The sequence below is a fragment of the Erithacus rubecula genome, assembly GCF_903797595.1.
Source record: "Erithacus rubecula genome assembly, chromosome: 8".
Lineage (NCBI taxonomy): Eukaryota > Metazoa > Chordata > Aves > Passeriformes > Muscicapidae > Erithacus > Erithacus rubecula.
Window position 1 is genome coordinate 9,709,441 of NC_136659.1, and position 16,363 is coordinate 9,725,803.

Sequence of the window (16,363 nt, forward strand, 5' to 3'; positions counted from 1 at the left end):
GTCCTGAAGTACAAAACCACAGAGTTTTGTATAAGATTTTGAGACATATATGGCATGATTCCTTGAGGGCTGAGGTATTTCATCACTGCAAGATAAAATATCCACTTATCCCTATTCAGAAACCCACCCTGCAAGCCTGCTCAGCCAAAAAGAATTATTTATTTTTAAATGTGCTGCAGTTACAGATCAACATTTATTTACAATCTTCCTCCCAGAACAAAGAGGAGACACCTCAGAACAACCCTTCAAAGGAAAGTGTCTGGCTGACAGTGCCTCCAGGGAATCAGGAGGTGGAGAAGCTGCTGAGCCCACTTCCTCCTCCTCACAGATGAGTTCACACACACAGACAAAACATGCTCTATTTACCACAAGCTTTACAGCAAAATTCAAAATGCAGACAGGATTTCTAATCAGCTACAAAGGTTTATGAGACTTAAAACTCATCAGGCAGGACTATGCGTTAGTTTCTTCCTGAACTGAGCAATTCTGTTTAACTACAACAATGCTTATATACAGGACACACAAGAATTTCTAGGTCACATAAAATTGGAGGTTCAACACTTGCAAAATCTGGCAGGATTTATACCAAGTACTGGACTTTCCACATTGTAAAATGCACATACTAAGTCTAAGTAAGAACTCTAGTCAAAGCATCTCTTATTCACACTGAGAACACATTATGGCTACGTGAGAGCATGGTTAAGACAATGTACTATTCCACCAAGACTTCCAATTTCCAGCTATATTGCTTACTTTTATTGCAACCTAAGCTGAATTTCTCAGAGAGTTTCTGGAGTTGTTTATCCAGCCTGTTTATCTTCTCTCAATTTGTCACTTTTGAACACAATCTAGCAATGGAAAGGTTACCAGCTACTGCTTCTGTCCATGGACAATCCATAATGTGATGGTGGACAAATCCACTCACTACACTGACATTTATCTAAAGGCTGAAATGCAATACTACAAGTTTTGCATCCTCATATTTCTTTCTCTCAATGACTCCTATACAGCACTTTTCAATACTTGTATACGGCTGGTGATTGAGCAATGCCTGATTAAAGAAATAGATCTGACAATCCTTTTCAGGTACACTAAATTAAAAATAATAATAATAAAAAACCAAACTTCAGGACTTACTGCTAGAAATAATTAGAAAAAGAAGAGCACTTAAAAACATAACATGGAGACTTCTCCCACTTGTCAACAGAAGCTCAATTTGGGCTTTATACTGCACTGCATTCACACATGTATTTAGAGAAACGGCAGATCAGCTGTTAGCACTGTGTCAGTAGGATTAATACAAGAGGAGCTGTGCTTGAAATTCAGCACAAAATTGAAAAATGGGCTACCCACTATATGCACACAGATGCTGTCAAAACAAACATGGATTTGCAAGACTGGATCTTATACACAACAATGCAAACACTTCATAGGATAAGAGATGCCAAAGTGGTTTTTTCTTGGCTAATAATAACTTTAGAAACTGCAGTTAATGTTAACAGATGAAGAAATCTCAGAGGAACCCGTAAATTTAAAGCAGCTGAGGATGTAGTTTTTTGACATATCTTCTGCTGTGCTATCACAAAAAAAAAGTCTTGATTGGAAGAGGTTTTTCTGGATGACTGATGAATTCCTGACCTCTAGATGTACTGAAAACAAGTATCTGTGGTTGTTCCTGATAGTTACAGGTGGTGTGCTGTGTTCTAAGGCCCCATAAACACACAGACTTCTTCAGCAGCACTAAGTTCAATTATCTGCAAACAGGACTTCAACATTTGAGAAATTAGTTCAATACCATATTAACACACAGTTTTCCTCTGAACTATTGCATACTCCGAATGCACATTAACATGTGTCACCTACAGATTTTTCCCAGTTTATTTAATTTCTCCTGTCACCTTGCTTTTATGTGTTGCCTTCAGGGAAGAACAGGTACTTCTCTTTCTTATTTTCTACTTATTCTTCCTCAACAGGTTAATGAGATTGCTTTGCATGGGATCCCTAATGAAAATGTTAAGAGCAGTAAATCCAGCAATGGAGAGAGGTCTGTACCTGACCACAGGACCGTTTGCTATATCATTAAAGAAAATAAATGTTTCAGAACACAGAAGAATTTTCATTCATGGGAAAAATTAATGTATTTTGATACTACACATGCTCTCTTGCAATTGACATCCCTCCAGACATCATACAGACCACAATAAATTCCTTCTTTAATTAAAAATAAGCCAAAAAATTAAACTGGAAGATCCAGAATTCTTTCAAAGTTATCACATGGCCATATAACAAGTGATATATATGTTAATTAATCAGAAAACCATGAAACCATAATCCCATTCTTTTAAAGCTAATAGCTGTTACCATTTCATAACCACAGTCTTATAGCTCAGGTCCATTACACAAAGATGTTGGAATCAGTAAAGGTTTCTGAGACTCAAACATTGACATTTGAATTTCAAAAGAACACCTGCATGAAATTATAGTGCTGTTACCTCTACGGACCATATACTTTCGTCTCTTCAGTAATAAAGGGATCAGCTTACACTAAATAACAGCTTGGGTTTAAAACATCACTAATTCCCCAAAAGCTCCTCACTAACCACTTTTTTACTGTCTTTGATACCTTACCCTTGCCCATCAAAAGAATGCTTAATGAAAGAAAGATACTAAGAATGCATAAATACACGAGCATAATCTTTGGAGAATGCCTTCTTCCCAGGAGACTGATAATGCAGGAAAGCATGTGTGTTTGCTGTAAGAACAGCTTGATCCAGAGAGACCCTAGTCAAACCAAAACACCAATATTAGAGGTGCAATCATCTCAGACACATCTCCAAAAAGAAGTCAAATCTGAGCTGGGTACAACAGTCTGTGGAACAAAACAGTGTTCCCATTTCACTGTATGGAACCTGCACAGCAGCTAAAACTTCCTGGCCACTGCAGCTGAGTGCCCAGAAGGTACTTGGGCTCAATCCATGGCTCTCTGCAGATAGAAACATATGTCTTCCAACATTCACTGGGGAAAAACTGACAGCACAGTAACTCATTGGAAAAATATGAGAGTATGTTCTGCAAAACTTATTTGAGAAAACTAGAACAAATGAAGTCACTCACATTCACGCTTTACAAAGCTATAAAGGGAGATGCAATCCGTGCAAAAGCAACTGTGTTAAATTCTGTTTTTTCCCATCTGAACCTGACAGACAACTGCAGAAATTCAGCAGTGCTCTGCATGTCCTGCCAGTTGAACTTTTCCATAGCATGACAGTTCAGTGAACTCAACATTTCTGTTTGGACATTTAGCATTCTCTTCCCTGCATCACTTTCAGCATGTGCATTTTTGATTACTTCCTACTGGGCAGTAGCAAACACAGCAGCAAAACGCAAGGGCCAAAGCTGGAAGCCCCCAGGTACTTGCCATCTCTCTCAGCATGTGTATCACAGAATTTGTTTTACAGGAACATCAGGCAAACCACCTACAAAGTGACTTACAGAAAGCTTTTCAGCTAAAGTAAGATCAATAACAGAAAATGCTTATGTCCCAGTGGTCTTTCCATCTAACCTGCTTCAAAGGAAATGTGGAGAAATGCATGTTCAGGTAACAGAGCCTCCCCATCCCTGCCAGCCCCACTCACAATCAGAGATTCTCATTTACAGTCATGAGCACCATTATGCTCCAGTTTGGTAAAGCATTTAATTATAATCTAACCTTTAAAACAAAACACTGGGGTATTATGTGCTTAAGGAAGTCAACAAAGCCTGCCACAAACATAAAAAATACAAGACTTCATCATGTTTCAGTTATTTGTGATACTCAAAAATAGCTGTTAAGAGACAACATTAAAAAAAAAACCCACCAGAAGAATAACAGAAGTATTTCTAACTCTATGAATATGTCTATAAATAGAGTAGGGACAATAACCACGAGTCCCCAGACAGAGCACTCAAAGGGCGCTGGTTGCAGGGCACTGCTAAACGTTCCAGGCTCAGAACAATTCCATGTGAGACAACCATGACCTTTACAGAATTTAACTGGTAAAATTTTAAATGGTAAAAATATTGGATACAAGATTTTGGATACAACATTAGATAAAAAGATTGGACACAAGTAATGAATTACATTTGTAGAACATTCCTTAACATTGACCATTATGGTTAAAACCATTATGAAGACTAAACTCTTTTCATACCTTTAGTTACAAGTAACCCTTAAAAGCTAAAAGCATATAAAGTTCAATTATTAAACTGGTATTTTTTTCTCCTTCAATATCTATCAGCTTTTAACAAAAAAGAGAGCTGGGAGTCTGTTGGGAGTCTAGCTACAAAATAAGACAATTTCAGCCCTAATACAGAATTTTTGCACAAGTTATAATTTCATGGAAATAGGGAATGAATACCAAGAACTGCACATAAAACCTCACTTTCAACATGATAGTAGTGCAATGCAAGCACATATATTACCACATTTTCTGAATATATCTCATAATTTACTCGTGCTTTTACTTGTGGGGGATGAACACATCAAGAGCTGCCCTGCTGAGAAGGATTTGGGGGAGCTGGTGGATATGATCCAGCCATGGGCACTCACAGCCCAGAAAGCCAAATGTGTCCTTGGCTGCATCCAGAGCCCATGGGCAGCAGGGCACGACAGGGATTCTGCCCTCTGCTCTGCTTTGAGACCCCAGCAGGAACACTGCATCCAGCTCTGGGGGCCCCAGCACAGGAGGGACAGGGACCTGGTGTAGTGAGTCCACAGGAGGCCACCAAGAGATTAAAGGAATGGAGAATCTCTCCTATGAAGACAAGCTGAGAGAGTTGCGTTTGCTCAGCCTGGAGAAGAAAAAGCTCTGAAGAGAACTCACTGCAGCCTTTCAGTACTTGAAGGGAGCTTATAAAAAAGATGGGGACTTTTTTTTTTACCAGGGACAGTGGGTAATAATTGTAAACTAAAATTGGGTAGATTCAGATTAGACATAAGGATGAAACTTTATACAGTGGGGGTGGTGAAATGCTGGCACCAGTTTTCCAGAGAGGTGGTAGGTGCCCAATCCCTGGAAGCACTCAGGATCAGGTTGGACAGGGCTCTGAGCAACCCAAGCTATCGAAGATGTCCCTGCTCACTGCAGGGGGCTTGGACTAGAGGCCTTTATAAGTCCCTTCCAACTTCAACTATTCTGTGATTCTATGCTACAAATGAGATTTTAGTTCAAAACACACTGCATTTGTGCAGTCACTGCATCCAAGTATCGCAGTGTGGCACCAGAAGTAATTTAACCACAAACATCCCAGGGGGGATTTGGAAATGATTGATGTGACAAGACTGGCAGTCTCTGGATGAATCCCAACACCTGCCACTATGGATTATTGCTCATGACATAAAGCCATAGCACTGGTAAACAAAATATATGCAAATCAATGTATTTCTATTCTACTGACAGTAATGAGCGTGACATCAAATGGTATAAATAACAACAAAGACAGATAAAGTAGGTGAAGGTGCTTCTTGTGGACACTGTAATTAACACTCATGAGACCAAGACTGTAACTTATAAAATACAAGGCCAATACAGTCTCAAAGCAGGCTCTCAGCCTAGGCCTATACTAACAAACCAGGCAGGACCATGGTAGAAACTCAAGAGTGAGCACATGACCATCCATAGTGCTGAACTGTGACCACTCCCCTGTTTAACCTACTAGAATATGTACAGCTTTTAACTTCAGGGCATGTTGCATATGGAAGTGTAAAAGCACCAGTTACCTGCTGCATGGCAGTGACTGTCCTATGATGAATCTCTCTGCCATGGCATCCCCATCACGACCTGTCCTTCCCTGTATTGCACAAACCTGACTTCAAAGCTGCAGATTATGAATGACCAGCAGCTGTCACCACCTAGCCCCAAACAGAACTCAGGCTTCCCCTCACGTGTTTTTTCTATCACCAGCCTTTCTACAGATCATTTCACTCCATCTTTCTGTTACCTCTTGTTGGGGATTGGGGTTTGGTCCCTTACTTTTTTTTTTTCACCCCACTAAAGGGAACCCCTTCCATCCCAGGCTCACAGGCTCCTATACCCAGAGAAGCACTTGCCATCTGAAACAGTGTCTGGAGCAACTGAAACCTCTCTTGCACCAGAGAGTAAAAGCCCTCATGTACTTAGGGACCTGAACAGCCTGATGCCACGCTAAAAACCAGATGTCCATACCAAATGCAAAAGCATTAAGCTGTGTTGCACTTCCCCAACACTGTCACCTGTTTAGGATAATACTCCTTGAATCCGTTTCCTTTTACAGGAGGATGAAAATCATAGAGCTGAGTTTAGCAATCCTTCTGTAGTTTACACAGCAAAAACCTGATGGAGCCATGTGGTGAGTCATTGTTTTCCTTCACTCACATTTTAGCAAGTCTCATAGCAGGATGTTTGAAAGCCACCTCTGCTATGTGAGGAAACAGCATATCAGGCATATTGATCCTCAAACTCACCTTATTGAATGTCTAAAGTTACTTGAGCTGCCTTTCATGCCTACAAAGCCATTTTTTTCCTTCCCCAGGGAAAAGCAAGAGGAACACCTGCCTCTGTAGTGGCTGGCTCTGCAGTTCAGAGCCACTCACATTGTCTCGAGGTGACATCTTAAGGACACTGGCTGTTTGTGATGGTGAGCTGGACTTGGTATTTTGCAAATACTTTCTTTCTCCTCTGCATAATATTTCCTCCCTCCCCTTCCTCAGCCACTCCCCTCAGAGGCTGCTTATTTTTCTGGAATATATTAAGTTCATTTCTCTTTATTTCATTTTGGGTCCTTTGATTCTCCCTTCCAGGGCAGAGCCCAAAAAATTTTTGTGTTGATTTTTGTCCAAGGCAAATAGAGTTTTCTTTGATCATCTTTCTTTTGCTAATTTTGGATGCTTTGAGGGGAATCAACATCTGTTTTTAGTACAAAGAAGAGACTCTCCCTTTCCTTCTTTCTGCAGGTTGCTTGATCTGAATGGAGCAGATGGCAAACTGTGCCTTTACATATTACTTTCTTGAAAAAATAGGAGATATTGAATCCCTAGGAAGGGATTTTTAAGAGGAATAAATTAAGTGATCTTAACAGTGAGTTACAAGACTGCAGACACACAGTAATGCAAAATTCAGAAAAATGTTTATCCAAGCCTACCTTTAAACATTAGCATAACTTTGAGAGATCTTGGTGAAACTATAAATAAATTTACAATTATGCTCATAGAAAAACAGTTTCCCAAATTAAGGCATAAGATGTTTTTCTTTAAAGATACAAATCTTTTTGCAGAAGGAGTCCAAGGCCTAACCCAGCTGACTCCCACTGATTAACATCAATGCAATTAAAATGGAAATACTCCTCTTGCATGAGATTTGTTTGCATATGACTCATTAGCAATGGTATAATTCTCTGCACTTCGCCCTCCAGAGATGTTACTGGTGAACAGATAGATAATGTCACTAGGCTCTGACACTGACAGTGAAAATCCACATCCAGAGTTTTTGGTGTTAAGTGCATGCTGACTGAGCACAACTCATTATCCAACATTAGTAACTTATATCTTCCCAAAAAGACATGACAACTTTAGGCCAGTTTTGAGTATAAATCCTACAGGATTATTGTAGTTACGTAACATAACTCCATTAATGAGCATCATCAGTTCTCATTGCCAGGACAGGTTCAATGCTTCATAGGCTTGCAGAAAACATTCCCTTCCTCTCCTTGAGTACAGGTAGAACAGGGAACCTGCAATCACATAGGCTTCACAGTATATAGCAGGGACCCTGCAATCATATAAGCTTCACAATATAGAGGTATCAATTAAGTACTGTCCCCCTCTACTTGGTACTCATGGGGAATACTGTGTCCAGTTTTGGGACTCTAGGTTCAAGAGCATGGAGAAAATGGAGTGTGAAGAGAAGAGGGCTACAAAGGTGGTTGGGATGGATAAAATGTGATATATGAGAAGAGGCAAAAGGAGCTGGCCCTGTTTAGTCTGGTGAACAGGAGGTTAAGGCATGACAAATGTTACTATCTCTACTCTTTCCAGTTCTATCACAGATTTTAAAAGGGGCAATGGCCCCAAATTCAAGCAATAGCCATTCTTATCAGATGTCACAGAAATCTTTTTAGCTGGAACAATACTATAGCACTAGAACAACTTACCTACAGCATCCACAAAATACTTGTCCTTGAAAGCTTTCAATAAAAACCACACTTGAGCAGGTCAAGTGCTGGTCCCAGTTGAGAGCAGATTGGATGCAACCAGTATTCCTGTGCTGTGGCTAGTCTCCAACTGAGTTTAGGCTGATCCATGTACACATTTTGTTCATGCTGGTCACCTAGATGTTGCCCCCTTTATGGATCTGCTGCTTTAAAAATTAAAGGACATTGCTAATGGTCTGCTCAATGTCATTACTGTGAGGAGTAAATACGATAAACCCTATGTACCATGACCTTTATCTCATATATTCTGCCTTTCAGCAAAGATATTTCTAACCATAAGAAGCCAACAACTGGAGAGCTCTTTCCCAAATTGGAAAACAATGGTGGATTAAATCATCAGAAATACCTTAAATTTAATAATCTGGCACACGTTTACTGAGAATGTCAGACTCTTCCTTTGTCTCTCCCTCTTGCTATAACAGCGGCATCACGTGCAGTGCTATACTGAGAGACAAATTGTATCTGCACCACAACAGAAGAAGGAGGTTAACAGGGGAGCTAGGTGTGGATCTGTGGCTGGCACAGGCTGGGCAGTGACAGGTCTGCAGGGCATGGAAGGAGCCCCGGCAGCACCGCTCTTCCCACAGCCTGGCACTGCACCGCAGTGACACCATGGCTCTACCTGAAGGCACAGCCACCTGCTGCGATTGCCCCTGCTGCGAGTTAGGGGGCTGAGGAAGGGAAAAGGGAAAGAAAACAGCAGCTGCCTGTAGTTTCATCAGCGTTGCTTCACCACCTATAAGTTAAAAGGAAAAGCCTTGCTGAACGAGCATGGTTTTAAAGATCTGTGGAGACCTCTCATTTAACAGTGTAATCAGAAATTCAAGTGTTTCAGTGCAGTTTTTGGCCTCTCACTCAAAACACAAGTGTCACTGGTGACATATTTATCTACCATACTATGTGCTATAGCAACATATGTTCATAAACATTCCTTTTTACAGTTCTCAGCTGCTGCACAATTGCTTGTCTCTTGTTCATTATATAGCAGCAGAGCTGTTTATTAGTGAAGCTCACCATGACCAAAGAACACATATCCTGCACTTCCTTTGAGATGACTGTGATGTGCAGTTAGTTGCAAAGTTCTAAGTGGGCTGCAGCTGATTTTAAGCCCAAACTAGTAGATCCTGAAGCATTAGTTTGGGTTAGTGTCTTGGTTTAATTTATGTTTGCCAATTTTAATATATCAATGTCTCTTTGAGATATGATTTAGGAGCAAAAACAAGGCAGGCCTGAAACTTAAAAGGGTATAAAGAAGAAATGTATTAATAAAACAGAGGAAATAAGAAATTCGGAATAAGATTTCCAGATCACGCCCTCCTCGCCCCCCACCCCCCCACCTTCCATATTTCTTAACAACATAGATAGGCACTTCAGTCAGTCTTTCACTTAAATAATCACTTCAGTTTACTCTAGAGAGAGAAGATCCTTCTTGTTTTGGCCATAGGGTTCTTTTCCAAGAAGAATAATAAAGTTCTCTTGTGACTTCACTTTTGCAATTTGCATCCATCCGGGAAAATCTGCTGATTGTGAAACTCCTCCCATCTTCACACTCTTTCCAGAGCTGTGTTATGTGTCATGTCAAAAACTCATGGGAGTATTACTTTTAAGGACAAGCTCTTCAAAGGCAAAAGTTCTCTTCATCCATCAAATGTCTCTGTTCATCTTGCCATTCTCCAGAACAGAGACCCTCATTTCCTCAGGGCAAAGGATTCTTTTCTCAAACACTTCAACCTCCCCAAGTATTTCTCCAAATTCACAGGAATTTTCAGTGTAGTCCAGTCCACCTCAGAGCTTACAAAATGGTTTTTTCAGCCAATCTATTCATGGCGTCTCCTCAATCTCTTCCCATCTGGAAATTTGGCTGTTATTTCATTGACTCTAGTATCCTTTCTGCTTTATTCCTCTCATTCAAGGGAGGTCAGGAGATCTGCAGTCTTATCCGATCATTAGAAGGGTTAAAATTGCACACAGAAGGTGAAGGAGCCATGCCAGGACTTTCACGTGTGGGAGAAGCTGCATGAAATTGCAAAGCCCAGCAAGTGAATGACTGGGGAGTGGGGGGCTCAGCTGGAACAGAGCCCAGCTGCATTTCCCCCAAGCTGTGTGGGCAGCTGGCGGGGCTTTGCCTCCCCATGGCCACTCTGAGACGGCAGCAGGGCCCTGGCCAGGCTGTGACCACACTATGGGGAGGGAAACTAGGATTTTAGCAAAGGTTTCCCTTTCCCCTGGCCATCAGGGGCCCTAGCTGAAAATGGTGTGGCATTGGTGGCTCCCCCACCCCTGCCTGGCCAGGGGAGGGCTTGGCTGGGCTGGCTAGCCTTACCTTTTCACAAGCTGGAAGTCAAAAAAGAAAATTTTCACTTTTACTGATATGATTCATGGAGGCAAAGTAACTTTTTAATTGGTTTCCCAGGCTGTCAATTATTAAATCAGCTTTCTGACTGGTACCAGCAGCTCACAGAGGAAGTTCTCATAGAGAAAATAAACCCTTGTGTCTGGGTGTCTGTGCCCTTCATGCCCTCCTCCTAGGTGACTTCCATGCAAAACCAGCAACCAGCACGGTCACTCACCTGAACTATTCAAGAGCCTCATCTCAATACACTGTGGAGCAACACAAACAGCTAAAAGACACAAATATCTTTGAAGCCAAACTGCCCACATTGGCAACAATACCGATGGAGTTCATGTACGAGAAAGATGAGGCAATGAACAGACATTTTAATCTGCTTTAATATACCAGTGTCTTTGGCAACAGGGAAGTTAATTATCTTTATTATTTTCTTGAGCATTGTCTTCAGTTCAATCATTGTAATGTAATGAACTCCTGAAATGGAATTTAACTTTATCCTATTTAGGACTTTTTTTTTTTTTTGTGTGTTTTCTTGAGAAGTATGTTTTGTAACACATAGGGCAACTTGGCAAGATTCAATGATGAATCTAGAAATAGGAAGCTTTAATACTTATTTTTAGTACAGGGTATACAACACCTCTTGAAATACATGTATTACTGTTCAATCAGTTAATTAGAATAAAAATTTATGCCAAGACCTACAGTAAGCAGCACTGCAGTGCTTTACTTCACTGCAGTGAAGTAAAGAGTGGGAGTATTTTTTTAAACTTATGAAAGAGGATTCGTTACTGTCAGGCTAAACAGGTGGTAGAGCAACGCAGAGCTCTTCTGGGACTGATTGCCACTTTGATGCTTGGCACATCAGAGTTTCCAGTAAGCTCTGATACAACATCCTATGATTAGAACCTCAGTTTCTTTAGCGATCATATGCTTCATATGATAGGACAGCATAGTTTCATCAAAAAGAAAAAAGAAACAAAAAACCAAAAAACAACAAATAAAAAAACCCAGCCCACAGCAGAGTAGCTTAGATTCCTATAAATCCTGGTCATCTGAGGGAGTGGTGTACGCTCCAATTTGAAGCTTGACTACCAACAGTCCTTACACAGTTCAACTGAAGGCTTTTTATTTCAGTCACACAGAGATTCTCAGTATTTTCAAACCGTCCAGCGGATTTTCCAGCACAACAAATCCTCAGCTGAGAAATCCTGATGCAACTGAACAGGACACTGGCACTTCCTAGAGACAAATCCAACCTGCCCACTAAAAAACATCAGCAAGCACTGTTAGCTTGCTACCTTTTCCTCCACACACACTTCCCATTAATATTTGTCCAGCTGAAATTTGGAATTTCTGTGGGAAGGGATTTCATTTTTCAATGTGTATATACTACATCACACCACACAAGGCAATTCCTTCTGGTGTGAAATGTGCTGTCCAATAACATCACCAGAATACAAACGTACATCTAAGCTCAACTCCGTTTTTATCATGTCCAGCACTGGAAAACGCTCCCCCTAAATAGCAATAAAATCAATTTGTTTGCTTTATCAGAGGGACTGATGAAATGGATATCAAATGCCACCCTGCTGACCTGCCTTGGAATTTGTACTGCATAAATAGGTACTCACATTCCATGAAGTAGGGGCCAGGTTCAATTCGCCATACAATTTGTCCTTTTTGCGTGCCAGTCACTCCCCGATTCTTGGAATCCCAGAAATTGGCTGGAGAGTTCTCATCTGAAAGAAGGAGACAAAAAATTATTTCAGCAAATAGTATTTAAAATAGAAGTTTCCTTGGCTTTCTGTTTCAAGAGGCCCAGCTACAAAAAATTGCTTGTATTAAATTTTTAAAAAATAAAGAAATTTAATTAACTGGAAAAAGTAAATAGCTTCTCTTGTACATTTGATAGATCAATTTATGCAGAGTGAGCAGACAGACACACAGCCAAAGCAAATATATGGCTTCCTGTAAGAAGTGGCCTGCCAAGGTATAGTATTAAATTCCAAAATTTCCCTAACCCAACAGAGAGGCTATTGGAGAGTGTATAGCTGATTGAAACTGCATCACAGAGTTACCACACCATGTTATACACTGGTCCTGCTCTGTGATGTGAAAATCTAGCATTCATTCCCCAGCTAGGAAATGCAGAATTGTAACTAGGGGTATCCAGTCAGAGGCACAAAGTGCAGAACTGTCAGTAAGCCAGAGCTAGAAAGGAGAGATTCAGCAAAATACATTCAGAGAAAACATTCAGAGCAAATAGTATCTGAAGAGCAGCTTAGCAATAACAGTACTATCCCTTCTCAAATTAAGATTTTTTTTTTCCTAGCAAACACAGGTCTTAGGCCTTTTTATTTTTCAGCCTCTATTCAGACACCCAGAACACCATATGAATTAAAGAAAACCAGGGCAAGAAGCTGTTAGAAAGGGCACAAAGGTTAGTTCTGATGACACAGACAAAGCTGACATAAATCCAATTTAACTCTTTTGTACAGGAAGTTCTTTGAAAGTATGCATTGGGACATTCTACCAGTGCATTTCAGCAGCTGTTTCTTAACTTGATTAGACAAGAACTACACCTATGACGTCAAATACAGCATCCTAATTCTTTCCAGTGGTACTGCATATTCTTTAATCTTACTTTAAAAAAAAAAAAATCCTCTTTTATTATATACATTTGAATGCATTTTACAAATTTTAAAAGACTTCACTAAGAACCTAGTCTACTGTGGCTTTGTTCATGAAGCACACATCCATTCAAGCACACTCCTTTGCACTTTGGTATGAGCTCCCACATAAGATTACAGAATGCCACCTCCATTTTTGATACCCATATACTACTTATGAAAGAGTAATAAACAATACAGCTTTCTTACTTTTATCTTAATAATATGAACTCTGACTAAAGCTTTTCTTTCTCCTTTCCATCCTGATGGCTCATCTCAGTGTAGCCCCACAGAACTATGATTAGTGCAGTCTGTACAGATCACCCCACCAAACCAATACACAGAATATTAACAGACACATGGTGGACTTCTGTGATTGCTCAACTTACACACTGCCCAAAACCTAGAAGAATTATGGAGAATCAAGGGGCCATGACAAACTACTGACATTTTTATCCCTCCAGTTATGGTGACTTTGAGAATTGTTAGAAAGCTGAGGTCTCAACACAGTATCATGAGAAGTCCAGGAGAGTTTCATAATTATCTCAATGATAAGGAGAAGGGACAAGAGGGTTCTCCTAACACTTGTGATCTTCAAGCTTGTAATGCCCTCAGGCTTAACTTCTCTTGCAAAACCATGATAGGACACAACCTGCATCCACCAGAAAGTCAGGCGTACAGGCAGTAAACTCTTAAGCAATTATTCTTCATTACAGTAAAGAACTTTCAGAGTAAACAAAGCTATATCTCACCCATGTTTTGTTGGGTTTTTTTTCAAAGCCATAATAAAGGGGAGCACTGAATGTACAGCCTGTAAATCATCCCATATGCTAGGCCTTATAAAAAATCTGTGTGGTTTGCAATGACACACTAACCAAAAGAAAACACTGTTGATTAATTTATTTACTTTTTTTTTGCCTTCCTATCCCAAGGGCCCCTATTTTCTTTCAGAGAGAACACAGGGAAGCAGTGAGATCCAGCTTAACTTCCAGCAACACTACACTAGTGACTGTTCTGTCCACCATATAAACTTGACTACCCAAAACATCACTATCAAAAGTGAGCAGATTCTTTAAAAATTCCAATTATCTGAAACACAGAGTTTTAAACTATTCAGCATTCTTATTTCATCTAGGTAAATAAAGATGTATTCCTGACAATAAACATCCCACCTAACATGCTCTAGTTCTGAATGTCTGTATTTAATCAATCTGAGAAGAGTCTGCTCACAATTCTATGCAGAAGGATGGATATTTGGTATTTTATAACCACAAGCATGAGGTTTTTTTATTCTTATCTTGTTCAGATGAACAAAGCCTGAAGCAATGAAATACGCCTTTTATTGGTGAGATTTCCAACAATAAGGCACAAACAACTGTTCTTTGCTTTTTAAATCAGTCACACAGCAAAGTCAATGGCAATTTTTACAGGGATTTTAATGAGCTTCAGAAAAGGTCCTCCATGAACTGAGTCTCAAATTCTGAGCTGGTAGTTACGAGCAGAACACTTTCTTTCACTTTATTGAATAAAATCCCACATTTACAGAAGTGCCTGGATTTTCAGCCCTTTCATGAAGGAACGGACTCCTTTGCAGCAATGAAGACTAAATCATTGATACTCTGCCTACAGGCACGCTGCCACTGCAACAGAAGGTGGTGGAGACAGAGGGATGGAAAATGCTAACAGACCACTGCCTGTCAGCAATAGACTCAAATTACAGAATTTATTTTGGTCAGCTTTGACTTTCTTCTGAAACAGATGGGCTTTTTCTACTTTTATGATGTTATTCACATAGGGGAAAAATAGTATTATTAATACATATGGAAAAATAACTTCAAACATCAGTTCATGGATTTCAAAAAGAAAAACTGAACAGGAAAAAATGCATAGCATGAAAGTACTGAAGTACACAATAATGATAAAAATATTGACCAAAAAAAAAGTTAGTTTTTAAGAGCACAAACATCAGAATTATCACTCCCTCATTTCTTCTCCTCCCCCAAACATACAGGCACGCACACTCTCTTTCTCTCTCCATATATATTCCATAGGGAACTTCGATTCCAAGCAGTTCTATTCTCCTTTTAGCACATAATTGTTGCTGTTTGTGAAACTGGCGGCTGTTCCAGAATCTGGGCCAAAGAGTAGATATAAATATCCCTTCCCAGAACATAAAATATGCAACAAAATACTGTCTTACTGCATCAGTATCTTGTCCAGTGAGGCTACACTCCTGAAAGAAATAAAACAATGCAAGATGCACAGTTTCTATCTTCAGTAATTCTTAGACGTAAAATACTACAGAATAGAACTTCTCAGAGCTGCAACCCCCCTGTACAAATCAGAGTATCTGAGATATGTTCTACAACAAACAGTGGGTAATAATAAATGTATCACTGTGTGGAATTTCACTCTGAGTAAAGCTCCTTGAAATAACTGTAAAGCTACAATGTTCTGAGAAACAATGTTTTCTTTATTTAACTATTAAACAATTAGCCTGGCATTAAGAAAACTTGCTTTGGCACACTGTTGGCTCTTCCTCAGCTTGTCCTCCAGGACCTCCATGTCACCTTCTGCAAAGCTGATTTGCAGACAGTCAGCCCCCAGCCCATCCCAATGTCAGGGGATACTCCTGTTAGCCCATTTCTCCAGCCTGTCTGGCTGCACAAGCAGTGTTTTATCTTCTGCTACCCCCGTTTTTGCACAAGGATGTTACAGAGTGTTAGAAGCCATGCTAAGCCAGCACCTGACATTGGAGGTCAGGAGGCTTCTGAGGAGTTCACATTTTGTGTCTTAGGAAAAAAGGATAAACTACCTGAAATCCATCACATCACAGAGTCATCTGGCATAGATTAAAGCAACAAATAAATAAATAAGATACATTCTTTCATAAGAGAGATAAAGAGGAACTGCTAGTGATTAATTATCTGAAACAAGCCTTAGGGTCCCAGTGCACAGACCAGTCACAGGCAAACCAACACCCATCTTCTGGTCACAGTTTCTGTTGTCACGAGTGTTAAGGTTTTGTGATAAAAGGGTTGCTTCCATCAACACAAATGTTTTTTATTCCTCATAATACCAAAACACTACAGAAGTCACAAATTCCTGGTGTGGAAAC

At 40.0% G+C, this 16,363-nt stretch overlaps 1 protein-coding gene across 2 annotated transcripts in view; it reads right to left on the minus strand.

Moving 5' to 3' along the window:
* The window catches only part of HECW2 (HECT, C2 and WW domain containing E3 ubiquitin protein ligase 2), a 96,208-nt gene that overhangs the window by 57,515 nt on the left and 22,330 nt on the right, over positions 1-16,363 (minus strand). For both annotated transcript variants that reach the window (XM_079311404.1, XM_079311405.1), the window contains exon 2: positions 12,208-12,315. In XM_079311404.1, the coding sequence (XP_079167530.1) occupies positions 12,208-12,315 (108 nt within the window). The remainder of the gene's footprint in view (positions 1-12,207; positions 12,316-16,363) is intronic.